The 27,204-nt window shown below is 43.1% G+C and overlaps 1 protein-coding gene and 1 long non-coding RNA gene across 3 annotated transcripts in view; one reads left to right on the top strand and one right to left on the bottom strand.

Annotated features, from left to right (window-relative positions):
* The window catches only part of LOC147021458 (carbohydrate sulfotransferase 8-like), a 48,969-nt gene extending 28,642 nt beyond the window's left edge, over nucleotides 1-20,327 (top strand). For both annotated transcript variants that reach the window (XM_085891413.1, XM_085891412.1), the window contains exons 2-3: nucleotides 6,818-6,954; nucleotides 18,001-20,327. In XM_085891413.1, the coding sequence (XP_085747539.1) occupies nucleotides 6,818-6,954; nucleotides 18,001-18,854 (991 nt within the window). In that variant the 3' untranslated portion in view covers nucleotides 18,855-20,327. The remainder of the gene's footprint in view (nucleotides 1-6,817; nucleotides 6,955-18,000) is intronic.
* Nucleotides 7,339-27,204, bottom strand: part of LOC147021457 (uncharacterized) — a 35,229-nt gene continuing 15,363 nt past the window's right edge. Inside the window, exons 2-3 of the long non-coding RNA XR_015060799.1 lie at nucleotides 10,074-10,168; nucleotides 7,339-9,928 (exon numbers count right to left, since the gene is read on the bottom strand). This is a non-coding gene — a long non-coding RNA (uncharacterized LOC147021457). The remainder of the gene's footprint in view (nucleotides 9,929-10,073; nucleotides 10,169-27,204) is intronic.

Raw genomic sequence — 27,204 nt, 5'->3', positions numbered from 1 at the left:
CTCGGCACGGGCGGGGGGGGGTGACGCTGTACAGCGATCATGCATTTGGTCCACGTGCCGCTTCCACACCTCCCCACTATCAGTCCGCACCATGCAATTCGCCGGCCCCAGTACCACAGAGACCACAGCCGGCACCCATTTGGAACCATGGAAATAATCGCGCAGCAGCATCGGGCGCGACACCGCCCCACTCACCGACCCTCCAGGTCGCAGCAAATCCAGTCTGGACCACAATGCCCGTCCATAGAGACGAATGGCAGGAGAATCGCCCGTGACAGGATGAATAGCGTTCCTGTATTGGAACAAAAAGACATCAACCACCGTCTGCACAGGTGCAACACCCCCCCCCCCCGCCCCCCTGCGCAAAGCCCGTTTCAACATCTTAACAAACGACTCAACCTGCCCATTCGTCGCAGGATGATACAGTGTGGACCTTAGATGTCGAATACCATTTTGACGCATAAACTCATCAAATACACCTGCGATGAACTGCGAACCGTTATCAGAGACCAGGATCTCGGGTAATCCTTTATTAGCAAAGATTTTCTTCAGTTTTTCTACCGTAATGTTTGCTGATGTATGCTGCAATACTACAACCTCCGGCCATTTAGAGAATGCATCGATCACAATCAAAAACATTCTGCCATTAACCGGCCCCGCAAAATCCACATGGACCCTCTGCCAGGCCCTGCCTGGGGTAGGCCATAGTCCCGAAGCTCGACGCGGGTTATCAGCATCTGTTTGACACGTGGTGCAACGCTTAACCAACTGCTCAATGTCTTTGTCCAACCCCGGCCACCACAACAGGCTACGAGCAAGACTCTTGGTTTTCATGACGCCAAGGCGACTGACATGCGGTTCTTCCAAACACCGCTGCCTGAACTTCGGCGGAATCACCGTCCTCATTCCCCACATAACGCACCGTTGGACCAACGACAGCTCCAATGCATGTGACGCGAAAGGCTGAAATGCCGGTGTTGAAGGTAGATCGCTCCAATTCCCCGTAGAAATCGCCTGGACGACATGGGCGAGCACTGGATCATGAGCCGATTCCACCGCAACCTGTTTGGCTGTGATCGGCCCGCTTTGGACCTGGCCCAGCGCGAACACATCGACCCGGTCGGCCGACTCGGACGCAGCTGGACCCTCCGCGCACAGCAAGCGCGAGAGCCCGTCGCAGTTAGCAAGCTTCTTGGTGCTTCGGAACTGAATATCGTAATTGTAAGCAGCAAGAAACAGACACCACCGCTGTATTCGCGCGGCCGCTACCACCGATACCCCGCGTTCGGGTCTCAGGATGAATTGAAGTGGTTTGTGATCAGTCTGCAAAGTGAAATGCCGCCCCAGCAGGTATTGATGAAACCTCCACACACCCCAGACGAGGCTAAGAGCCTCGCGCTCGATCTAGGCATATTCCTGCTCTACTGCGGACAGGGTCCGGGATGCAAAACAAACAGGCCACTCGGAACCATCGTCCATCCTGTGGGAGAGCACTGCCCCGATGCCATATGCAGAGCTGTCGCATGCCAATAAGAGCGGACGCGCAGGCTTGTAGTGCACGAGGACCGTATCCTCTGTGAGCAGCCGCTTGACGCGGTCGAACGACGCCTGGTGTGCAGGCCCCCAGGCCCAGCACTCGTCCTTCCTGAGAAACCGCGTTAACGGCGCAAGCTGGGAGCTGAGCCCAAGCATTAATCTTTGGTAATACTGTGCCATCCCAATGAACGAGCGCAGCTGCGTCTTGTCGCGAGGCGGTGGCATGCGCTGAATCGCCTCCACCTTCCGAGGGCCTTTCAACAGCCCCTCCGGCGTGATGATGTGCCCGAGGTATTCCAAGCGCTGCTTGAAGAACGCGCACTTGTCCCTGTTCAAGCGTAGGCCGCACGCTTCTAGCTTTGTCAGCACTTGGGCAATGTTCGCAAGGTGCTCGTCCGCCGTTTTCCCCGCAATGAGCACATCGTCCAGGTAGGTCTGAGCGGGCAGGCCAATGCAAACCTGATCCATGGCTTTCTGCCACAAGGCTGGGGCCGAAGCAATCCCAAAACATAGTCAGGTATATCGATAGAGCCCTTGACACGTGTTGATTGTCAAAAGCTCGCTACTCCCGGGATCCATCGCCAGGTGAAAATATGCATCACGCAGGTCTAGCTTCGTGAAGAATTGACTCCCCGCCAATCGTGCATATATTTCATTGATTGACGGCAGTGGATATTGCTCCACGTTGAGCCCCGGGTTAACCGTGGACTTGAAGTCCCCGCACAATCGGACGTCTCCATTCCGTTTCAGCACCGTGACGACCGGGGTGGCCCAATCTGAGTACGACACCCGTTCGATCACTCCACAGGCCTCCAGCCTATCCAGTTCACCCTTCACCTTGTCCCGCAGGGCATACGGCACCGGTCGTGGTTTACAAAAATGAGGAACCACCCCCTCCTTCAGGAAGAGCTTTGCCTGCACGCCCTTGAGTTTCCCAAGGTCGTCGCAAAACAAACCTTGATGTCTTTGAAGAATCTTCTCCAACTGATCCTCCCATCGGCTCGGCACGGGTTGAACAAGGTGAACGGCGGCCCAGTCTAGCCTGATGCGGGTCAGCCAGTCTCGGCAGAGGAGAGACGGTCCCCTCCCCCGCACGACGTACAACCGAAGCGTGGCGACCTGGCCTTGGTACCGCACAGACACGTCTGCCATCCCGACTGGCGATATCTTCTCGCGGGTGTACGTGAACAGTGTGATGTCAGACCTGATAAGTTTCAGGTCATTGAGTCTACGCGTGGTCTGTTCGCCTATGATCGACACAGCCGCTCCCGTATCAACCTGAAACGTGATCGGCGTTTTGTTCACTTCGATTTCCACCGTCATCGGGCGTGCCGCCGCAGGGCCAATTGAAACCAGGCTCATCAACGGCTGCTGGTTCCGCCCCGGGTCGCCTCGCACATCGCTGTCCATGACCTTAACGGTGGCCGACACCCCACGGCACACACGCTTCAGATGACCCACTTTGTGACAATGTAAACACACGGTGCCTTCATACAGGCACACACGGCACAAGTGTCGACCTCCGCATCCCAAACACGTCCGCGTGTCACCTCGCCGCTCGTGCGGCCGCCTGGCGACGTCCGGCCCGTACCGAAGGTCGTGCGTGCATCCCGGGGCGCTCGCGACCCCGCGTGGGCCTCCGTGCCATCCAGCATGCTGCGGCCGGTGATGGCCCGAACATCTCTGCGAGTCTGCTCGACAGCTGTAGCAGTGCCGACCGCCGAGTCAAATGTAATGGCTTCACCCTTCAGCCGTAGAACTGCCGAAACCATCTTCGCATCTTGTAAACCAGCAATAAAATTATCTCTGAGCCAAGCTGGACGCTCCTCCGCCGTGAACTTGCATGCCACGGAAGAATGTTTCACTCGCGCCATGAAATCAGTGACGCGCTCCCCTGTACCTTTCGAGAGGCGATCGAACTGGTATCGAGCCAACTGTAATGACCTCTCCGGCACCATGTGTGCTTTCATCTTCCGCACAATGTCCCGAAACGACAGCGTGTCCCCACTGGGCTTGTCCGGCGCCACCAAATCACTCAGCAGTCGATAATGTTCCGTCGATAGCGAGGCGAGCAAGATCGACTTCTGTTTGCTCTCGTCGACCACATCATTCGCGTGGAAATAGCATCCCAATTGTTCTGAAAACAATTCGAAGTCATCTCTGACGAAAACGGGCACCTGTCCGTGTGCCGTCACTCGTCGATCAACCATCCTCGTCAGCCAACTGTGGTGTCCGAGGTGCAGTGGAACATGGGAAGCAAGAGTGTTAGCAGCAACTCCGCTTTATTGCGCGTCCTCATGTACTTTCCCGCCACCCCTCGCGGGCGAGTCATGATATACGAAAACCCAATCACGTGATACAGCACAATATTGACTCCTTTATGTTAGGTCATAACAACATTGGATCAGACAGGAAATTAAGTTGGGGGCATGTCTGTTCGCATTACTTGCAGGGAGATGTTAAAGATCCCATGATGTCTTGCTACAATGAGTCGTTCAGTTATCACTGGTACCTTGGACAAATTCCATATACGTGCTCATACCAGCCATGAGACTTAATAGCTGCCATATTGTAGCAGCCAGTGCAATGAAATTTGCTTATCCCTGTGTTAACATTTCTGCTTTACTATCGTTTAAAACTAGTGGATATACCAATGAAGGATGGGTGATTGGATTGTATGGGATTTTATAGCACAAGAGAGCCATCAAACAACAACACAATCCCATGACAAACTGAATAAATGAAGATGACAAGGATGACAAAAACAACAATCCATGATGGTTTGGGCGACTTGAAGTGCCACCCACCATAATGCTATATGCTTTGAGAAAAGTAAACTGTTGACTGGGCTGAACAGAATAAATGTAGGAATAGTAAGTAAATTTAGATGCCACAAGCAGAATTATCCAGATGAAGTTTGATTTTTAGATCCTCGTGGAGGATCTCTAAGTCTTACTCACGTTGTTGCTGTTCTTGTGGACTTTTTTGTTTCACAGCCTCCAGTTTTCATCGAAACTTCCTGAAACTTGGCATATATATGTAAAAATACCCTGCACAGACAGTAACCATCTCCGATTTTGAAAATTCCTACGAGAAAAAAAAGTTATGACGTCAAAATATCTCCGCTAATGGAAATCGCCTAAAAAATTATCTCCGAAACTAGGCAAGCTTTTTGAATTCTGTTTGCGGGAATCGAACAGGGCATTCGCAGAGATGAATTACCGCACGTATGATAGATCACTATGACGTCATATCAATTTTTATGACATCATTCCTATTTTTGACATTTTTTGTTTCACAACCCAGAGTTTTCATCGGATCTTCGTGAATCTTGCCATGTATATGCAGAAAGCCCATGCGCAGGCAGTAATCATCTCCGATTTTGGAAATTATTCCCTGTTGTTTCACAACCCAGAGTTTTCATCGGATCTTCGTGAAACTTGTTGTTTCACATCATTCAGTTTTCATCGAAACTTCCTGAAACTTGGCACATATATGTAAAAATACCCTGCACAGACAGTAACCATCTCCGATTTTGAAAATTCCTCCTAGAAAAAAAAGTTATGACGTCAAAATATCTCTACTAATAGGAATCGCCTGAAAAATTATCTCTGAAACTAGGCAAGCTTTTTGAATTCCGTTTGCAGGAATCGAACAGGGCATTATCAGAGATGAATTACCACACATATGATACATCACTATGACGTCATGTCAATTTATATGACGTAATTCCTATTTTTTGACATTTTTTGTTTCACAACCCAGAGTTTTCATCGGATCTTCATGAAACTTGCCATGTATATGCAGAAAGCCCACGCGCAGGCAGCAACTATCTCCGATTTTGGAAATTCTTCCTAGTTATTTTATCTAACAAATGGGAATGATTAATCTCCACCATTAAATCAATCATATTGTATAACCTAAATCAATACAAACAAATCTTTTTAGATCTCATGGAGGATCTCTAATTATTACTCACGTTGTTGTTCTTAATCTTCTTCTCGTGGACGTTTTTGTTTCACAGCCTACAGTTTTCATCGAAACTTCCTGAAACTTGGCATATATATGTAAAAATACCCTGCGCAGACAGTAACCATCTCCGATATTGAAAATTCCAACTAGAAAAAAAGTATGACATCAAAATCTCTCCGCTAATGGAAATCGCCTAAAAAAATTATCTCTGAAACTAGGCAAGCTTTTTGAATTCTGTTTGCGGGAATCGAACAGGGCATTAGCAGAGATGAATTACCGCACATATGATACATCACTATGACGTCATATCAATTTTTATGACGTCATTCCTATTTTTTGACAATTTTTGTTTCACAACCCAGAGTTTTCATCGGATCTTCGTGAAACTTGCCATGTATATGCAGAAAGCCCACGCGCAGGCAGTAACCATCTCCGATTTTGGAAATTCTTCCGAGAAAAAAAGTTGACGTCATAATATCACCGCTAATGGCAATCGCCTATACCATTATCTCCGAAACTAGGCAAGCTGTTTGAATTTTGTTTGCGGGAATCAAGCCGGGCATTAGCACAGATAATTTATCGCAAACCTGATACATCACAATGACCTCATGTTCGTTTTTATGACGTCATCATTAAGAGGACGAGGATCTTATCTCATTTGAGCTTGTTTTTTCTCTTCTGCTGCGATGAGGGACGAATGGAAGAAATATGAGCCATACCTGGTTTCTCTATGGTGCTCAGCATACTCTTATGAACTTTTAGTTGTTAAAATTAATTGCAAAAATAATGAAAAAATACCAAAGTGGACTGTTACTTTTGTTCGCATTATTTCAATAGTCACATGTTCAAGGACAGTTGGAGGGTGGTATGCTTGGTGTTGGCTTCATGGTTAGGGTGGTGGGCTTGGGATATGAGGATCCTGAGTTCAAATCCCCCCTCGGCTGTTGAATTACTACAAGGTGGAGTTGACTCTGTCTGTCATCCTTCCGAGGTCGGCAAAATGAGTGCCAGCATGCTGGTATACTGTGTCGGAGTGGCGACCCATCCAGGATTGTGTACAATAGCGAAGGAGACTGCTTAGGCAGCACCAAGGCTCTGCACAGAGTATGGTCCCAATGGATGGATGCAGATAGAGGGTAGTGAAGAAGGAAGCAAGCATAAAATAAAATAAAAATACACACAGTGTACGCATTGAAATGAAGTTGCATAATTACTCTTCTCTGTAAATACTTAGTTTACATTCCACTCTTTATTCATTGTACTTTCTTGTGTATAAAAATGTTTGTTTTCTTTGCATTCTGTTTGACAGGAATGGATATCTACTCAGAAAAGGACGAAAGTGTTCAACAAAGAGTGCTCTGGTACTCTTGCCTACCATCATAATAGTGTTTATCATAATTGTGTTGTCAACATCTCAGCTCTTCACTGAAGATGCTGCTCTGACAGGTGAGAGATTGAGATGGAGAGGGACAGGGAGCTGCGGGAAATAGATATCACTTCAAAATTATTTCAGTTTGTTCTCTTCAAATCGCTTCAGAATTATACACTCTTATAATATGCAACACACAAAGACAAATGAGATTATATCCGATATACCCATGAACAAAACACTAACAACCATGTCTTTCCAGCCGGATTAATCAGTCGAGGACTCTAGCATCACTCGTTTTTCCAGCCCTTTACCCTTTTCAGTCCTGGATATATATATATGTGTGTGTGTGTGTGTGTGTGTGTGTGTGTGTGTGTGTGTGTGTGTGTGTGTGTGTGTGTGTGTGTGTGTGTGTGTGTGTGTGTGTGTGTGTGTGTGTGTGTGTGTGTGTGTGTGTAAAAGGTATAGAGTGGATTAACTATTAATTGAAAAGGTAGCTTAACAAGAGTTATTTCATCAAAGTAACCATTAATTCTTGATAGATCTGAAAAATTCCTCGTTGACCAAGTGCCTGATTCAATGACCAACCAGACCATCAGCTGGGCACCATCCATCATTGAGGTTTCAACCCTTCAATTCCAGAACCTCTCAGAAGCAAGGGTCATCAAATAAACGGAGAGAGGCAGAGAGATGGAGAATGAAGGAGAAAGGGACAGAGATAGATAGAGAGATCAGAGAGATCTCTGAATAATTCCTTCAGCTTGTTGAGTGCCTGATTCGATAACCATCCTGATCATCAATTGAGCACCATTCATCATCAATGTTTTGACTCTGCGGGAAATAGATCTGACTTCAAAAAGCCTAGAACCCCTCTGATTAGCAGGTCCACAACGCAAGGTGTGTCCGGTGGTCATTCGAGGAGACTGAGCAACAATGTGAGAAAGAGACCCAAAAGCACAAGTGTAAATGCTCAGCATTATAAGCATTAGCTTTTCAATACAATTTCTGCCACCAGGCTAATTGGGAGATAACACAAGCATAAATTGCAGAGCTTTCAGGCAATATGCCTGGTGTTTGCTTAATGGTTGGGTGGTGGGCTTTGGATCCCAGGATCCTGAGTTCAAATCCCATTCAGCTGTTGAATTAATACCAGGATGGGGTTAACTCGGCCTGTCATCTTTCCAAGGCCAATAAAATGAGTGCCAGCATGCTGGTATACTGTCGGAATGGTGATCCGTCCAGAATTGTGCCCAATAGCCAAGGAGATTGCTTAAGCAGCACCAACGCTCTGCACAGAGTATGGTCCCAATTTTGTATCTTTTATTTTTCAGGCAATCTTCAGTATGTATTGTTAGGTGAATGCAAAAGCGAATAGCTGATCATTTCCTCATGTTTTCCCTGCTGTAGAAAGTAGTTAAATAGATTCTAAATGAGTTTGGTTACTTTTCCTTTATTCTTTTATGACATATAGTCTGCTGTAGTTAGTGTAAATAGGTTTTGTCCAATGCATTTTTGATGTAATAGAATGTGCAAATTAGCATGTTAGTATTAATTTAAAGCATATATTCGAGAGAAATTATTATTGCATGAAGTGCAGTGCTATTCAATCAACCTGGCACATGGTGATGTTACCTTGACAAGGGAACACATGGCACAGTGTCTAACTATGCACCACTCAGTGAGTTGCCTTTTTACCCTTTCTCTTTGCTCCTTCATGAGCCGAGATTTTATAGACAAAAACATTCAGAACTAGAAGGGCACTCGGTAGAGCGCATACCTCCACCATGTAATGCCTGATCCATGAGAACATATCGTGCCCAATACATTTTTGAAATATGCTCTATATCCATTTTGGCCCCATCTCTCAATGATGAAGAATCACTTCGAAAATTAAATAATTCTGTATCCAGATCTGGATTCGGATCTTCACCAAAAAGGAATCAATTTGTCAAGGTCACACACTCAACATGTCTACCAAGTTTTTAACGAATCCGTCCACAACTTTTTGAGATATCGTGCTTTGTGTCGTTTTTGGCCCGATCTCTCAATGGTGAAGAATCAATTTTGAAATTCTAGTAGTCGGATCCGGATCCAGATCTTCACCAAAATCTAATCGGTTCGTCCTTGTCACACAGCCAACCTGCCCACAAAATTTCATTTGGATCCTTCCGCAACTTTTGAGATATCCTGTATACAAACAAACAAACAAACAAACAAACAAACAAACAAGCAGTCATAGACTGGTACTTACGAAATCGTCAACTTGACCTCTGACCTTGTCTAATAAAAGCTGTCTCTCGAGAAGGTAGCCACGCAAACCACAAGTTTATACAATGAATCTGTACCAAACCATCAAAAATCGTAACGTCGACCGAAGCAAAAATCTCCATTTCTCCACGCAATTATTTTATATTATTTTATCAGTCACAAAACCGTAATATTCGGCCATCCACCAAGGGGGTGAAAACATAACCTAACTGTCTACCATAGGCATGGGAACCTGCGGCCTGCAAGCCAAACACGGCCTGCAGAATGTTTTTATCCAACCCACGTGGTGATAACAGGGTGTTCCAAAAAGACCTGGAAAACTTTGGTTGTTAATATATTTAATAACACAAAGGATACAATGACACCCTTTGCTTTATATGATACAGAAACTCATAAAGTTTTCTTTATGTTCAGGTATAGTGGTTTAATGAAAATGAAATGGCGACTCCACAGGAGAAAGCTCAGTGCATCGAATGGTTCGTTAAGACAAGATCCGACACGCAAGTTCAGCATAATTTCCTTACAATGTATGGAAGGAATCCACCATCGCGGCCGGGTATCAGAGAGTGGTACAACAGGTTTAAGTTGACTGGAAGTTGTCATAAACAGAAAAGTACTGGTCAACCAAGCAGAAGTGCAGCAGGATGTTGAACAAGTGTGTGAATCATTTCAACAAAGTCTCAGAAAATCAATTTGACATGCATCCAGAGAATTGGGACGACCAACCACCACTGCCAACAGGACAGCGCTCCCCCTCATTGGGCCTTCGTAATTCGAGCCGTTCTGAATGAAAAAATTCCAAGTCACTGGATTGGCCGAGAAAGAACAATCACCTGGCCCCCACTATCACCAGACATAACCCCCCTTGATATTTTTCTGTGGGTGTTTGTCAAAGATGTTTTCTACAACACCAAGGTGGCAAACCTACAGGATTTTCATTCTTGGATCACAGCTGCACGCGCACTGCTGGACGCAAACATGTTGAGATGGACATGGCAAGAACTCGTGTACTGCCTTGATGTCCTGCGCATGACAAACAGAGCTCACATTGAAGTGCATTTATCATGTGCACAAAACTTTATGAGTTTCTGTATCATAAAGTTGTATCATTTGTGCTTCTAAAGATATTAACAGTCAAAGTTGTGCAGGTCTTTTTGGAACACCCTGTACTTTGATAAGTATTTTACATAGCTACTAGCAGGGACCCCACAGCACTCTCTCCCTTTATTTGGGTGTCGTATGCGCAACAAAATGCTGCCTCGCATACTCCTGGAAGTTTATGTTTACTGCTAAAAACCCAGTCTTAATTTTAGGCATTCGCACACTTGTAGCCAAAAAAAAATGTAATGCATTTGTTTTATGTTCCGAGAAATCAGACGTTGAAATGAAAATGTATGATAAATTCCAAAATGAAAGTGTCATTGATGGTGAATGAAAGTGACAATCAGGAAAAAACAAACGTGTTGTTTTATACATCTCTCTAAACCAAATGTTGCTAATTAGCGTTCCAGAGGCATCTCCTTTGTTTCCAATGGCATTATTTATGCTTTGTGATGGCGATCAATCGTGATAATCAGCAAAAATATATATAGCATATATAATTTGAACTGTTGGGTAGTCGATCCAGTCGAAAAAAAAATCGAAAAAAATATTATTTTCGAAAAAAAAGTTTTTTGAAAAAAAAGTTTTTTTGATCTACCCTTATTATCAGTATTTCCGTCGATATGTTGGGTAGTCAATCTAGTCGATAAAAAAAATTCGAAATTTTTTTTTTTTGAGATTTGTTCTACCCTTATCAGAATGGCGATTTCAGTTAATACAATGGCGATTTCGATGAAACTTGGTTAGTAGGTTCATACCATGACCTCGTTGTGTGCAAATGAGAACCGTTGCTAGGGCCACCACCGTTGCCTAGCAATGGGACTTTGAAATTTTTGAAAAATCATAAAAAAATGTATTTTTGCGAAAATCAAAAATTGGGCCACGAGCGACTGTGGGCAGTACATTCAGCCATATTGTCAAAAATTTCCAGCCGGATCCGATGAAAACTTTCGGAGAAGATAGACTTTGAATGAACCCTGGTCGAAAACAATAAAAAAACGAAGTTCGTTATATCTCAGAGACTATGAGTCAGATATACATGAAACTGGTATGGTAGGTTCATGGTATGTCCGAGTTATGTGTGAGAAAGAACCGTTGCTATGGACCCCTCCATTGCCTAGCAACGGCCGAAAAACCTCTAAATGTGGGGGTATTTTAACGAAAAAACAATCTGCAGCATTAACCCTTGAAGCTGGAATCATGAATTTTATTGTGCTTAATCCTCAGGTCATTCCCCATCGAACGGGATCATCGCGTAAGGTTCTATTGGGTAGTCGACGACCCATGTCCGCCTACCGGCTTGTCTGTATGTATGTCTGTTCGGTCCAGTGCTCCGTTAATACAATGGCAATTTCAATGAAACTTGGTTGGTAGGTTCATACCATGACCTAGTTGTGTGCAAATGAGAACCGTTGCTATCCGTTGCCTCGCAACAGTCCTTTGAAATTTTCAAAAAAATCATAAAAAAAATTCTTTCGAAAATCAAAAATCGGGCCATGAGCAACTGTGGGCAGTACATTCAGCCATATTGTCAAAAATTTCCAGCCGGATCCGATGAAAACTGTCGGAGAAGATAGACTTTGAATGAACCCTGGTTGAAAACAATAAAAAAACGAAGTTCGTTATATCTCAGAGACTATGTGTCAGATATACATGAAACTGGTATGGTATGTTCATGGTATGTCCTAGTTATGTGTGAGAAATAACTGTTGCTATGGACCCCTCCATTGCCTAGCAACAGCCGAAAAACCTTTAAATGTGGGGGTATTTTTATGAAAAAACAATCTGCAGCATTAACCCTTGAAGCTAGAATCATGAATTTTCTTGTGCTTAATCCTCAGGTCATTCTCCATCGAACGGGCCCATCGCGTCAGGTTTTATTGGGTAGTCGACTACCCATTTCCGCCTACCGGCTTGTTTGTTTGTTTGTCTCCACACGCGAATCTCCTGAACGGTGAAAGATAGGAGGAAACCTCTGAAATAAAAAATGTCGGGATGTGCCCGGGAAGGTGATAGGCAAGGTGGCGAGGCCCCTCAGCTGGGGGGGGGGGTGTTTCCCCCTCATCAAGCCCCTTAGGCTCTGCACGCGCTAATCTCCTAGACGGTGAAAGAGAGGCGGAAACCTCTGAAACAAAAAATGTCGGGACGGGCCCCAGAAAGGTTATAGGCTAGGTGGTGAGGCCCCTCAGCTTCCCCCTCACCAACGCCCTTAGGCTCTGCATGTGATAATCTCCTAAACGGTGAAAGATAGGTGGAAACCTCTGAAACAGAAAAATGTCGGGACGGGCCCCGGAAAGGTTATAGGCTAGGTGGCGAGGCCCCTCAGTTGGGGGGGGGGTGTTTCCCCTCACCAACCCCCTTAGACGATGACTGCCGTGGCCCAATAGAGAACTGATACTGGGCTCGCATCAGACCTATGTACAGAAGTTTAAATTCATTCAAAAATAACCCGGGCAATGCCGGGTGCATTCACCTAATATAAATGTATGTATGTATATATATTTGAATGGCGGATCGAGGGGTAGGGAAGGGGCGATGGGAGCCCTTGATAATTCAGTACTTATGCATAGCCTGTAACCTACATTTATTGTAATGAACTACGTTGTAATGAAGCCGACGTTTGATGTAATGAATTAAAAAGGTTTTGTTTACTGAGCCAAATGAGTTCATTTTAAGTTAAAAAAAACAAAAAACATTTTCTTGGAAGATATTAACCCTCGAAATGCCACTGAGTTCATATGATCTCACTATAAAAACTAGAAGGGCACTCGGTGGAGCGCATACCTCCGCCACGTAATGCCTGATCCACGAGAGCATATCGGGCCCATTACATTTTTGAAATATCATGGAATACACTACTATATGGTTTTTGGCTCTATCTCTCAATGGTGAAGCATCACTTTATAAATGAAATATTTCTCGTATCCAGATCATTATGTTTGTACCATATCCTGATTCTGTGTGGACTGTGCTTCCACGCTGACAGACCTCTCGTAGCTTGTACATGTTGCGGCATTTGAGCCTGGGGAGTAACTGCTGAAATTTATCTGTCCGGGTTCTTGCCGACATCTTTGTTCTCTGTCCCTTTCACATTTCTTTCTAAATTTTTTTCACTTCTCTTTATTCACTTTAATTCTTGCTTTTTCTTCTTTTTCATCTCTTTTACTCTCTATTCCTCTCATTCCTTATCTCTCTCTCTCTCTCTCTCTCTCTCTCTCTCTCTCTCTCTCTCTCTCTCTCTCTCTCTCTCTCTCTCTCTCTCTCTCTCTCTCTCTCTCTCTCTCTCTCTCTCTCTCTCTCTCTTTTTCTTTCTCTCTCTCTCTCTCTCTCTCTCTCTCTCTCTCTCTCTCTCTCTCTCTCTCTCTCTCTCTCTCTCTCTCTCTCTGGAGAAGTGAAATATTGCAGAATTTTTTCTGTAAGGCTCACTTGGCCTTACCTGGATGGGTTTGAGGGTTGTGGAGTAGCGGCTGAAACCTGAATCCTATCCAGGTTCCTCCTGATGACTCCATCTTTGCTCTTTACTTCTTCGAGTTCCTTCTTGGTCTTCCCTTTCATTGCAGTGACCACATGATTTATCGATAAGACCACAGGTGTGCTCATATGCAGCAAAATCAAAAAGATCAACTTCATCCACATTGTATCGCAGTGACACACAAAATGATTGAACAGAGCAGTGTTATCGCTGCAAAACATTCCTGATTGCCCCACATGCAACATATTGATGGTAATTTTCATGAAGCTGGTATTGAGCTGCATCAGCGGTGTACACAGTTTGCTGGTGAGATAGAGACATTGCAGCACGTGTTTGCCGGTGTTGGAGCTGCATTGGCATCACACACAGATTGCTGGTGAGATGGAGACAGCGACTTGTGCTTGCCAATGTTGAGCTGCATTGCTATCACGCACAGATTGCTGGTGAGATGGAGACATAGCAGCACATACATGCCGATTTTGAGCGCATTGGTATCATGCACAGATTACTGGCAAAATGGAGACATAGCAGTATGCTCTTGTCGATTTTGAGCTGCATTGCTATCATGCACAGATTGCTGGCAAGATGGAGACATTGCAGCATGTGCTTGCCGATATTGAGCTGCATTGGTCATGGCAAATCACAATGGCGTTGTTCAGCAACATCACAATCAACAAATTTTCTGGCATTTTGGGGGCTTTTGGTAATCAAAACTTTTTGGCATTTTTGGGGCTTGTATAATGAATTTAACAAATGAATAATAAGAACTCGATAAGAAAAAAAATAGTACCACCAGACCTATTGCTTACCTGGACCCTGTCCTAATGTTGTAACTCAAATTTGGTTGCATTCTGACTGGTTGTTCTGGAGAAGAAGATTTATGAAGGAATTCACATGATTTTCCAAAAATTGATCAAGGCAGCCATTATGACACACTTCTCATAACATGATTGGAATGACCTCCACAATTAAACATCCCTACCCAGACCTAATGTTGTAACCCAAATTTGGTAGCATTCTGATTAGTGGGTCTGGAGAAGAACATTTCAGAAGGAATTGACTAAGTCGGCCATTTTGACCTACTTGCAGACAAGTGACCATAACAAGCTTTGCAATTGCTGTTACCAGTCAGGAGTGGAACGTTGCTGCCAAATTTGTGCTGGATCGGCCCATCGGTTTGGCCGGAGAAGTCGAAATAGGAGATGGATGGACAGACAGACAGTTGATGTGTGATGATGTTGAGCTGTTTTGGTCATGACCTGATCTGGAATTTCAATTCCAGATAAGCCAAAAGTGGATTCTAAGTAAGCTACATATAAGTAAGCCAGATAAGCTACTTAGCTGTCGTATGTGACTGTAGTCGTGCCAGTAACTGCAGTCAGGACAAAGGGATCATTCAGTGTTACTATCACACAATAATTAAAGAAACATAAACGAATTTGTTACCAAAAGTGTTGTTTGAAATAATACACCGCTTTAATGATGAATTTTTGGGGTATACATCATTGCGGTATGATTTATCAACGTTGCGTTATTATTATTATCATTATTAAATGTATGATAATTACGACTGCACCAACAGAACTTCAACGGTAAAAGTCTTTCTTGGCCATGGGAGATAACATCAGTTATCAGAAGTGGGTTCTGAAAAAAATACACCACTTTAATAATGAGCGTTAGTACAGTACACTTGATTTGGCTGATACGTACAGTGTCATTGGAAGGCCCGTGATGCCTATCCTTTCAGTATTTAATGATTATTTTAACAATCGCTTTGTTTGTATTTCACACTGAATGGAAAACGCAAAGGTAGGGCATGCATGGCAATCTGAAAACGACAGGTTCAGCGATGTACTCGGCCTGAATTGCATGAAAATAAAAATGGCGGATGTTTGAGTCAGCCGTCATATGCCATAATGACATCACAGACGTAATGACAGACAGAAAACTACCGCTACTTTAATATATACTGTAGATTATGTAGGAAAGGCTGGCAGGATAATGTGGAGGTATGCACACTCCCCTCTGAGCGGCCTTGCCTGTACACCGTGGGTCATCCGGCGATAGCTCTCATTCTTGTGGTCTTCACTTTGGCAGAACATAAAAATGACTTACGTTGAGTTAACGACACAGACCATGGAATTTTTGGGCATTATGAAAGAATTATCGTGGAAATGAAAAATTGCTGATCGAGGCCAATTTTCTTTTCTCATTTCTCATTCATCGTCATGGCATGCCCAACATTGATTGAATAACTATTCACCCATGAAAAATCATGCTCGTTTGACTGATGTAAATCCTTGTCCTGGAGACTTCCGAATGATGAAATACACGTGACGCAACGCATGTGTATTTTAAATGGCAGCCACGATCATGATGGCCGAAAAACAGTCTGATGTTCTGAAGATTACATCGAAAAAAGATGTTACGCACATATTGATTATATTGTTGCAGACTTTAAAATCCATCATTGAAGTAACATGGGCTAGATTATTGAGGTGTTTAAAAAGAATGGAAATGGGGTGGAAATAGCAAGGGGTTTCTATTTCGGTGGAGGGACCCACATTTCAGGCAATGATGACAGCTTATGATGACTACGTAAGATCAAAGAACAAACATATGAGATTCATATTCTGGAGTTTGTATCTGGAAATGGTTAAAAATGTGCTCCTCTTCATCAGGGCTACTAGAGATGGGGATTGGTCACTCCACTAAGCAGCAGTCAGAGCTCTTCTGCCGTTGATGTTTGCACATGATTGGACAAATTATTCCAGTTATCTCGTTGTTTACTGGCTAGAAATACATAATTTGAAAGCTAGCCATCCATTTGTATTCAATGAATTGCAGATCAGGAATTTTGCTGTTCAAAGACAGGCTGCCCATGGTTATTCATGAGTTGCTTGTGATATGATGATCAAAGAAATGGCCAACAGAGATTTTAAAAGAAGCAGCAGGATGAAATCATTCTGAACAAACAAAGGAGCTATCAATCATTGGATTAGGGCACATCACGAAAGAGCAGCCATCATGAGAAAGTGTGAGGACATGGTGGGCAAAAGCCAATGATTGGGAACTCTTATAGATCGAACAAAAGGGCATATGACCCATGGTGAGCAGGATGTACAGAACAACATAGCCAGTATAATCAACCCGTTTGACAACAATGCTGAAAGAGCCCAGTGTTCATATTCATTTATTTATTTAAGCAAGATCGACCTCAACAAAACTTTATCAAAGTTGAAACTGAAATCATGAGGTGAAACAACTGAATTTTTTTTTTTTACATCATGGGTGGTTGATATAATGGCGAACGTAAAGAAACAGAAAGTTGACTCAGAGTGCCGTGCTTTTCTATCAGAAGTCAGAATGATTAGTTACTTAATTATATGCATATGTGCTGTTAAAATTACGGACAAATTACTAAGCATTTCTCCATCCCACACCAAGTTTAACAATAGCTGTAACAGCTCTCTGACTAGGAAACGACCCCACCTCTGCTAGCAGTTGATTCTTGAGGACAGAAGGGCTGGCATGATATCCCAGTGCTCTCCATCCTGCTGAGTCCTGATTTTGAGCTACATCTAAGACCCCCATTGGAAAGGATGAGCCATCACTCACACGAGCCAACTCAAGAGTCTGGACTGTTGACCTGGGCAATGAGGTTTCTTGTTCAAATGCGAACCATGTGCGGTCAGATCAACTTGCTAAGTATTGTATTAACTCTCTACCCATGAAGTTCCAACAGAGCTTGCTGCAGTGGCATAATGTTCTGCAAGTTAACTGATGTCAAGCTATGTACTTCATATTTTGTCATCAGCACTGCTTCTGTCTTTCAGTGGCAAATCTTAGCATTTTTCTTTCCATGCCATCACCCAGGTTTTCTAACAACAGTTTGTTTCTTCTGTTCCACACCTCTCATGACATTCTTAAGAGATAAGTATGACAAAGTATACACACACTGTCTTGAGAGATACTTGCAAATCTGTGACATATTCGGACACAGGTTGCTACTCTGACAGTATGTGTTGTGTCGAACACAAGTTAAGGTTTGATTTGCTTTATCATAATATTGGTTCATTCTCATCGATACTTATTTTATGTGCTGATTTTGAAAGCCAGTCTTGTGAGCAAGCTCATTATTTTAAACATCAGACTTGAATATGTCATGATACTTAAAGTCTTGATGATAAGAAAGAAAATCGATTTGAAAATGGCATGACCAGTTTTATGACATCATTGATATTGACTTTTTCCTTTTTTCTCAAAAATTTCACCACAACAGAGACAGATACAGAGCTTCGTGCACAAAACCAAGACATGTTGGACATACAAGCAAGACGCAAGGCATACATCCAAGCAGTCTGCAGGAAGCAAACAAACAACAATATAATTGCCAATCCAAGTCCAGAGCATGTGTGGCGGATCTATGTGGAAGATAACTATGGCCTTCTCTACTGCGAAGTTCCCAAGGTTGCATGTTCTAACTGGAAGCGAACACTCATTCGCCTCAGTGGCAATATCTCCATGAAGCCTGAGGACATGGAACACAAATTTGTGCATGACAAGACCCAGTTGCCCACACTAGATACTTACAGCCAGTCCGAGATTGAGTGGCGCCTCAAAAACTACTTCAAGTTTATCTTTGTGCGTGAGCCTTTCGAGAGATTTGTATCTGCTTTCCGGGATAAATTCCAACATCCTCACAAATATTATCACTCTGTGTTCGGACGATGGATCATTAAAGCTTATCGTAAGAATCCCAGCAAAAAGGAACTCAACACAAACAATATCACCTTCCCTGAGTTTGCTCGCTTCGTCATACAAAATCCCCTTGGGCCCGACACTCATTGGCAACAAATGAACCGCATCTGTAACCCATGCCAAATCCAATATGACTTTATAGGACACTATGAGACTATCAACGAAGAAGCAAATTGGCTGCTACGGTATGTTAACATCCCCACGGAAGTAAATTTCCCCAAATTCAAGGACATTCACTCGGCAGAGTCTGTTACCAATGAGGTTTTGAAGAAACACTACTTCTCTCAGTTGAGTAGCAGTGTGAAGGCTATGCTGTACAAGTTCTATGAAGTGGATTTTGAAATGTTTAACTACAGGAACACAATACCATTATAGTGATGATGCTTAAAACTTTCTGTTTTCAAGCTAAATGAGATGGTGATAAGTTTAAAATGTGAATATTTTAAAAAATCCTCCTGAATGTTTTTTTTTGAAAGGTACTTGTAGAGTATAATTTAGGAATCTGTAGGAAGGAAAGTGTTTGAAATAGAGTATTTCAGGTTGTTTTTGGTTTTACCTGACAGAAAAATGAAGTAAGTAAGTAAGTAAAAAAAAAATAAAAATGAAGGAAAGAGAGTTTAAAACGACCTTTTTGGGTCTACTCAAGCAAGAGATGTTCCATGAGGTTAATGAATGAAATACTATAGTCCTAGACATGCCAAACTTCATATAATTTTCGATATACAACGATAAACAATTAGTGATAAACTTCAACAGCACTCAGTAGAGCACATACCTTTTGTATCCCACTGATTTTGACACAAAATTTGTATGGTGGATAGAACTTGAATTCATCAATTTTATTTCATCCTGTCTTCCAATGTTAATGGGTTTTTAAAAAAAAATTACAGGATCTGATTCCGTATTCTGACCAATACTGCATGTTGCTGTCCTTGGCCAGTCACCTACATAAACAAATAAATTCAGAACAATTGCTTCAAAACCATGGACAAAAATAGTGTGACAACTTTCGCCAAATCAGTCCATAACTTTTTGAGATATCGTGTTATATATCGTTTTTAGCTCCATCTATCAATGGTGAAGAATCACTTTTAAAAAATCTCGGATCCAGATCCTGATCTTCACCAAAATCTAAGTGATTCTTCCTTGTCACACACCCAACCTGTTCACAAAGTTTTGTCTGAATCCGTCCAAAAAATGTTTTGCGATATCATGCTACATATCGTTTTTGGCAATTTTATGGAGCGCACTGGAGAGTCTGGCGGGACGAGCGTGCTGTCTCGACAGCGCACGTGGAAGCGGGAGGCAAAGCCAAACTCGGCATGGGAAACCAGCTCTATTCTACTCACACATTCTTTCTCTGTTTCCCTGATTCATCTCCGTTAGACAAAATAGGAACCCAACACACCATTCTATTAAGAGTGAAAGCACTGACATGTACCCTGTCTATTCTTTCTCTCACGCACCACATTTGCACTTCTTCAATCTGCACTAAAACACTCCTCAGGTCCCACTTCCACTCCCTTACCTTCCCTGCAATTGGGATCAACCTGGGCTCGCAAGTCCATTCCGGGTGAGAGAGACTGACAATAAGCCTCAAACTTTCCTTTCATTCTTTCTTATCTACCTTCCTCAGAAATGTCACTGATTGGCACCAATGTCATGTATAGCATAAGTAAGAAGTAGAAGGGGTTTTATTATAATGGGTGAAATATGCACTGTATCTCTTTCTCTCTTGTAAACATGCACTACACAAATTCCCTTATTGTTGTTTTGCTGCACCCACACAAATAAATGTATCTCTACTGTGCAGATTACTGTGAATAAAACCTACTATCTTGAATGTGCCACATGACTTTCCCTCTCATGTTCCTCCCCTGTAACTAAAACCCCTACATGTCTTTCCAACCCGCTTGTAGTGTCTTTTCCTCATTATTCTCGCATGGTCTGCACCATTTGATTAGATGGGAAATTGTACCCCATTAATTAGTTCCAGTTTAGCCAGTGTGTACCTGCAGTTCTCGCTTGGTTGTACTTGAATAAATAGGCAGGTATGCACTGAGGGCACAAACCTCAATTGGTCAGGCCATTTCAACAACAGGTAAATGGAATAATACGGTGGACCCTGTTACACTTGACCCTTCCAATTGACATTTGGGGTTGCTGCACAACCCGCCGGACCGTGGAGTTTCCGCTGCACATTAGCCTGCACGGCCGGCCATTCGGGAGGAGTCTGAGTGCTTCCCCTCGTGGTAAACCCCGAACCCCGGTTCCGTAACAATATGTTGTATTTGATATACAGTAAGACCCTGACATATGCAGGGGGGGGTATGTTCCTGAAAAATCACGTGAATGTCAAATGCATGAATGTCGGGGCATTGTTTCAATGGGGAAAAGGGGGATAGGCTCCTGGCGGTTTGTGATTCATAAGGGAATTTTTTTATTTATTTTATGAACATGAATGCACATGATTACAGTTTCATTAAAAATAGTTACAATTTTTTTTTTGTTTTAAACAACAGCAGCAGCAGGTACTGTTTCCAATTCGTACTTATGGTTAGGGTTAGCAGGTCAAGGCAGCGGGACAAGAAAGAATGAGACTCAGGACCCACTGCACATAAGTAGCCATGCAGGGGTTGTGGGTAGATGGAAGAAGGGTGAGTAGTGTGACCATTGTTTGTGGGGGATGGTGGAGGGGGATGGTTTATGCACGGTTTGTGGGAGATGGTTTATGCATGGCTGGAGGTGGCTTATGCTTAGCTGATGGAAGATGGTTTTACAACTGTGTTGTGCGCGCTGCTGGTGGCAGATGGTTTTTTCACCTACAAAAACTGTAAATACGTGAAGCACAGGGCTGCAAATGTAGAAGCAGGCTACATTTTATGAACTGTGAATACACGCAGTCTGCGAATGTTGGGGTTTCATGCTACTATAGTTTTGGTGGCAAGCCTACTGTAATAAATTTTGGTGTCGTGTTGCAGTTATATTTGTTGTTCAGTATTTTATTTTAACTCTGTTTCCATGTTTATTATGACAATCATCTGCTTCTGCGAAATTGTCAAAGGTATGAATTTGTGCCCAATCTCCCAATATTAAAGGATCATTTAAAAAAATTCCAGGATCCGAAAGGTCCTCAAACAAATAGATGATTTCATCTTCAGTTTTGCAAATAAGGGTATTTTCATTTTGTATCTCCAGTACAATTTTCTGTTGGGGTGGGCAGTGGGGGATTAATTCATGAAATAATTATATAAATAAATGAACAACCAAACAAGAAATTTGTATCCTGGATAGAATTTCAATTCATCAATTTGAATTCACCTTATCTTCCAATGGTGAAGGATTATTGAAAAATTCAAGGATACGATTCTGTATCCTGACCGAAGCTGAACATTGCTGTCCTTGGCCAGTCACCTCCATACACAAACAATTCAGAACGATTGCTTGAAAAACCATGGACAAAAATTGTGTGACAAACAGCCAAACTAGAAATCACTCAGAGTGACACTTGGTGAAACATAACAAACGATAACGGCATTCGGTAGAGTGCATACCTCTGCTAGGCTGAACAGTTTACGTTTTGCATCCTACTTCTTATTATTGCGTATGACAGCCACCAGACAGACAAGCTATCAATTTGTTGTGGCACGGCTGTTCCGCTGATGCTGTGCCCCAATACAAGTACGCTGTTACTCATTTTGCCGACCTCGGAAGGATGACAGACAGTCAACTCCACTTGGTGTAATTCAGTGGCAAATGGAGCTCAAACTCAGGATCCTAAGATCCCAAGCCAGTCACTCTCGCCACTAAGCCAACACCAGGCTTTGTAGCTCATTGATAGGCCGGATTTGGATGATGCAGACTTGAACCAAAATCGAATTGGCTTGTTCTCGTCACCTCACCAACTCATCTACCTTGTTTTGTAATAACTCGTCCACAACATTTTGAAATATCATGCTATACTGTATATTGTTTTTAGCCCTATCTCTCAATGATGAAGAATCACTTTAAAAATAATAATTATTATTGTATCCGGATTTGGATCTTCCCCCAAATCAAATCGATTCGTCCTTGTCACACACCCAACCTGTCCACCAAGTTTCGGCCGAATCAGTCCATACATTTTTGAGATATTGTCCTACATATCGTTTTTAGCCCCATCACTCAGAGGTGAAGAATCACAAACAAATCTCAGACCTGGATGCTGATCTTCCCCAACATTGAATCAATCGGATGGACGTTAAACTGGGCGCCCCATCTGTCGGCATTGGTTCCCAATCCCAATCGTTGATGCAAATAATGAATAGTGATGGTCCGAGTACTGATCACCGAGGTACCCCACTACTTACATCCTCCCACTCACAGCCACTCTTTGCTTCCTATCACTAAGCCGGTTTGCAATACAATTAGCTACCTGACCAGCCACTCCACAAGCCCTCACTTTGGCCAACAACCTCCGATGTGGTACCTTATCAAATACCTTCTTGAAGTCTAGATATACTATGTCCACTGCCTTTCTCTCATCCACACAACACTGCTTCATAGAACTGCTTGACACTGCTTCATAGAACTCAAAGATTTGTTCGACAGGAACTACCTTTGGCAAACCCATGCTAACTAACTTTAATTAGTTTGTATTTATTGGTTCCTCATCTGGTCCTTAATTAATGTCTCCAACACCTTCCCCACAACTGAAGTCAAACTAACAGGTCTATAATTTCTCAATTCTTCTCTGGATCCTTTCTTAAAGAGTGGTGTTACATTTGCTATTCTCCAATCATCCGGTGCCTGTCCTGACTCCAGTGAACTCTTGAAAATATCCATTAATATCTCACTCACTAGCTCAGCCACCTCCCTCAATACTCTCGGGTGCATATTATCTGTCCCCGGAGGCTTATCTACTCTTATATTACCTAGCTGTTCCTTTACTTCCGACACTCCAACATGGGTCTTCTGCAAAAGCCCTTTCTCACCTCCTTGATAGACATTCTCAGCTGTTGGCAATTCTTCTTACTGTTGTTGTGGGAAAGTTGAAGCAAAATACCTGTTTAATAAGTCTGCCATCTCACTTTCATCACGAACCACTCTCCCGGTGCCATTCCTCAATGGGCCCACACTGGTCGTAACCTGTTCTTTTCCCCTTATATAGTTAAAGAAGGTTGGCATTTTCCATTCTCTTTCTTCTGTTACATTTCATGATCCTTTCTGTGCTCTTGCTCTTGCACGAACCTTGACTGCATCTTACATGAGTAAGAGTGTGCATACATTTACCCCCTCCCCCCTCCCTTTTCCCTCCAACATACACCATGTCAGTCGTCCAGATTCCTTCCAATCTGGATCTGTAAATACATCGGAGGAATGTATATAATTGCCAACTACAGTACATAATAAGTGCGAGATTTTTATCAATTCAATATTATAAACAGCCCATAGGTGGTAATTAATGCTGTTTAAAATGTAATGCAGTACAAGGTAATGCAGAGATGCTCTTTTTATGCAGATCAGTTTTTACAGGGCTCATGGAAGAGCAGAACATTCAGGGAATAAATGGTCAACAGACATAGTGGGATGAAAGGGAAAACAAGATGATGTGCACAGATGCAAAACAGCACCAGAAGATGAATTGCAGATTAAAGGAGGACAACATCTCAGCAGGTGTAAAAAGTTCAGAGGAAGAAATAGTCAACACCCTCATCAATGCTTTCAGAAGTACCTTTTAAAACGTTTATGATTTTCTGGAGCAATAAGACAGACAGAAGAGGATAACCAGTCGCCGCATTACAGTAACAGATACAACACTGATTTTATTTCCTGGCTTCGTGAACTTCCCACGCACAGTAGGCAGGGGGCAGTCCAAGGTAAGTTTGGTCAATGCTTGGACTGCATATGTCAGAGCCACTCTTCTCCTCCCCCCCCCCCCCCCGACTATAGGTGATGGTGTGAAGGTGGTTACGGTGCAGGTATATCCTTCTGCATATATAATATGTGAAAGGACCCACAAACATTCGAATGGTGAGTCATTTGAATGAAAAATGATGCCAAATACCGTCAAAAACAATACCGTAAATCTATTATGCACCTTGACCTATAGAAAAAAAAAGAGTACAAAACATTGATGATATTCTGGAAAACAGCAAGGTTCAACCTTCCAAAAATGTATCAAAAATGGACCAAGTTGCATTTCACATTTATAAGGACAAAATAAAAATTAGGATGAACTTTCCACCAATTTGGTGTACAACTTAAAAGGGGGAAAAGTTACATGTTCATATTCATTCAACAAGTCCCAAATGTGATTAATTTGGCTCTTTATTTTGAACATCATCAAATAAAAAGAAGAAGATTCTCTATGCACCATAAACATCAAACTCAGAATGTGCAAATAATATGATATTCCAAAAATCAAGAAAGTATGCAAAATTCAAATTAATGTACAATCCATAAAAAATTCAAACAAACTAATATACAGAATATAAATTGTACAAATTCAAGATTGAGAAATGTGAAGGTATTTGAGCCAGGAGTCGGTGAAGAAGAAGATTATGAGGAACATAAAATGAATATATTGTTACGGCCTGGGGTTCGAGGGGAAGCACTCGAGTTCCTCCCAAACACTCGGTCCTGTGGTCACTAGCCACGGATAACTCTGCAGCTCAGTGTGTTGCTAATCAACCACAAACCCCGACTGGTACCACCAATCCTGGCAGGGTTTTCACTTCTTTGAGTGATACCTTACCTTTGGTTGAACACACCAAGGGGGTTTTGTGCACTCAGCGCACACTCAGATTACTGCCGAGCGATACAATGAGTGTTGGCTGGCCAACAAGAGCAAATCACATGTGGTAGAACTTCCTGGCTAACGTTATGTATGGACTATGGTGGACCAATAGAGGAAAAGATGCTATGAACTGGGTACATTTAAAATACAAGCAATTTACTATTACATGGGCGAATATTTTCACAATCTTAACTTATGTTAACATGGCAGATGCCATCAGAAACACTCCTGAGGAAAGTTAGAAAGCAAAGAAAGATGAGAAAAAGTATGACATGTTCGCAACCTATTGATTACCAGGCAAGGTCGACAGACTCAAGCATCCCAATCGCTGAGGAGGGAGAAGGAGGAGGAATACTGGGGTGTCAAGGTGCATGGTTGGAGGAGGTGCAATTGGGGGATGCAGTGATGTGTAAGTTAGGTGTTGAGAGGAAGCTGTAAAAGTTGTGGCTCAGTAGGGCCGCCCTGAAGGGGACAACCATTCGGGCCTTATCTGGGTAATCACTGATGCTCCTTTTATGAATATTCGTCCACAGCAGATGACACGGAAAAAAAAAAAAGAAAAACGTTTGAGAAGAGAACCTATTAACGTGTAAGGTCTGTATGTGTTTATGCTATTGGCTCTAATGACTGCAATTGGCCTGGCGCAAAGATCTCCTGCTTGTCCAGCACTCCGCTCTGTGAGCTCCGTGAGCTCCATTCCACCATCGCTCTGACCTGTTCGCTCAGTTCCACCCGTCTCCACAAATCCAAGGTATTGCTGTGTGTTTATCTCTCACCATCCTGCCATGACCGTTCTTTCCTGTGAGGAATGCATGGCGTTTTATAATCCCCTGTCAAGAGAGAAGTTTAACATCAGATCAAATTGGTCGATAGGCATTTCCCAGTGTTCCTATTGGCGTACGGACAATAACCACGGTACTGCTTCTGCCCACGCTAGGGCACGGCTGTTAAAATGGCCCCATTATGTTCTGGGCTGTCCAATGGAGCTGAGCTCCACAGTTAACACAAGACTCAGTTATTCGATCCCGCCCTCCGCACGCGAATGTGCGCTACACACCAAATGGGGGCTGTAATTGAGCGGAGTGCTAAGGCTACCCACATGATGTTGAATGCACACTTATGTTCCAAGTTAGATGTCTGTACATCCAGAGCCCGAGTATCTGCAACAGTGCGCAACTCTCCCCCGCTCCCTAAAGGTGGTGGTGGTCGTCGGTGGTGATTGCGGTTGAGGCAATGGTAGTGGCAGCATAGCGGTGAGTGATGGTGTGGTTATTCATTGTGGTTGTGGTTGGGGTCATTCGTTGTAGCTGTTTGCTATGCTGGAGCCGTCAATGGTAAATGTAGGCTAGCTTGAATGATGTTTCGATGGTGTGGTGGTTATAATAAAGGCATTTGGAGGTGGTTTGAATGTTGTAGCATTGGTGGTTCGAGTACGATGAAGGTTGAAGTGAAATTTCTGTTGGCTCATGGCAGGCGTATGCTATTTGAAGTGCTTGCGTGCATGCATGAAGGAAATGTTCGTGTGCAGTATTAAGAGGGGAAAATAAACCTGCCTAACCCCACACAATGCATATGACCCATAAACTCATTACACATAAAGGAAGGTTTATCTAAAACGAATCATAACAAAATAACTATCTCGAAAACCGCTATATGTTGTGTACGGGTGTACAAGTACCATCTATCCACAATATTTGCAAAAGGTGAACAAGTACCATCTATCCTTTTGCTCTGTTACGTCCTGATCCATTCAGTGTCCTTGCCCTTCCACGAGCCTTGACTGTATACAAAAAAAAGTGGATACAAAAAAATCACAAGAAGGGCACTCGGTAGAGTGCATACCTCTGCCCCGCAATGCCTGATCCACGTGAACATATCGAGCCCAATACATTTTTGAAATATTATGCTATATTTCGTTTTTTGGCCCTATTGCTCACTGGTGGAGAA

This window comes from Eptatretus burgeri, chromosome 8 (assembly GCF_056783735.1).
Source record: "Eptatretus burgeri isolate ZD-2024b chromosome 8, Ebu_testis_v1, whole genome shotgun sequence".
NCBI lineage: Eukaryota > Metazoa > Chordata > Myxini > Myxiniformes > Myxinidae > Eptatretus > Eptatretus burgeri.
Note: the sequence above shows the minus strand (reverse complement) of the source record. Positions and strands in the feature narration are given on the sequence as shown.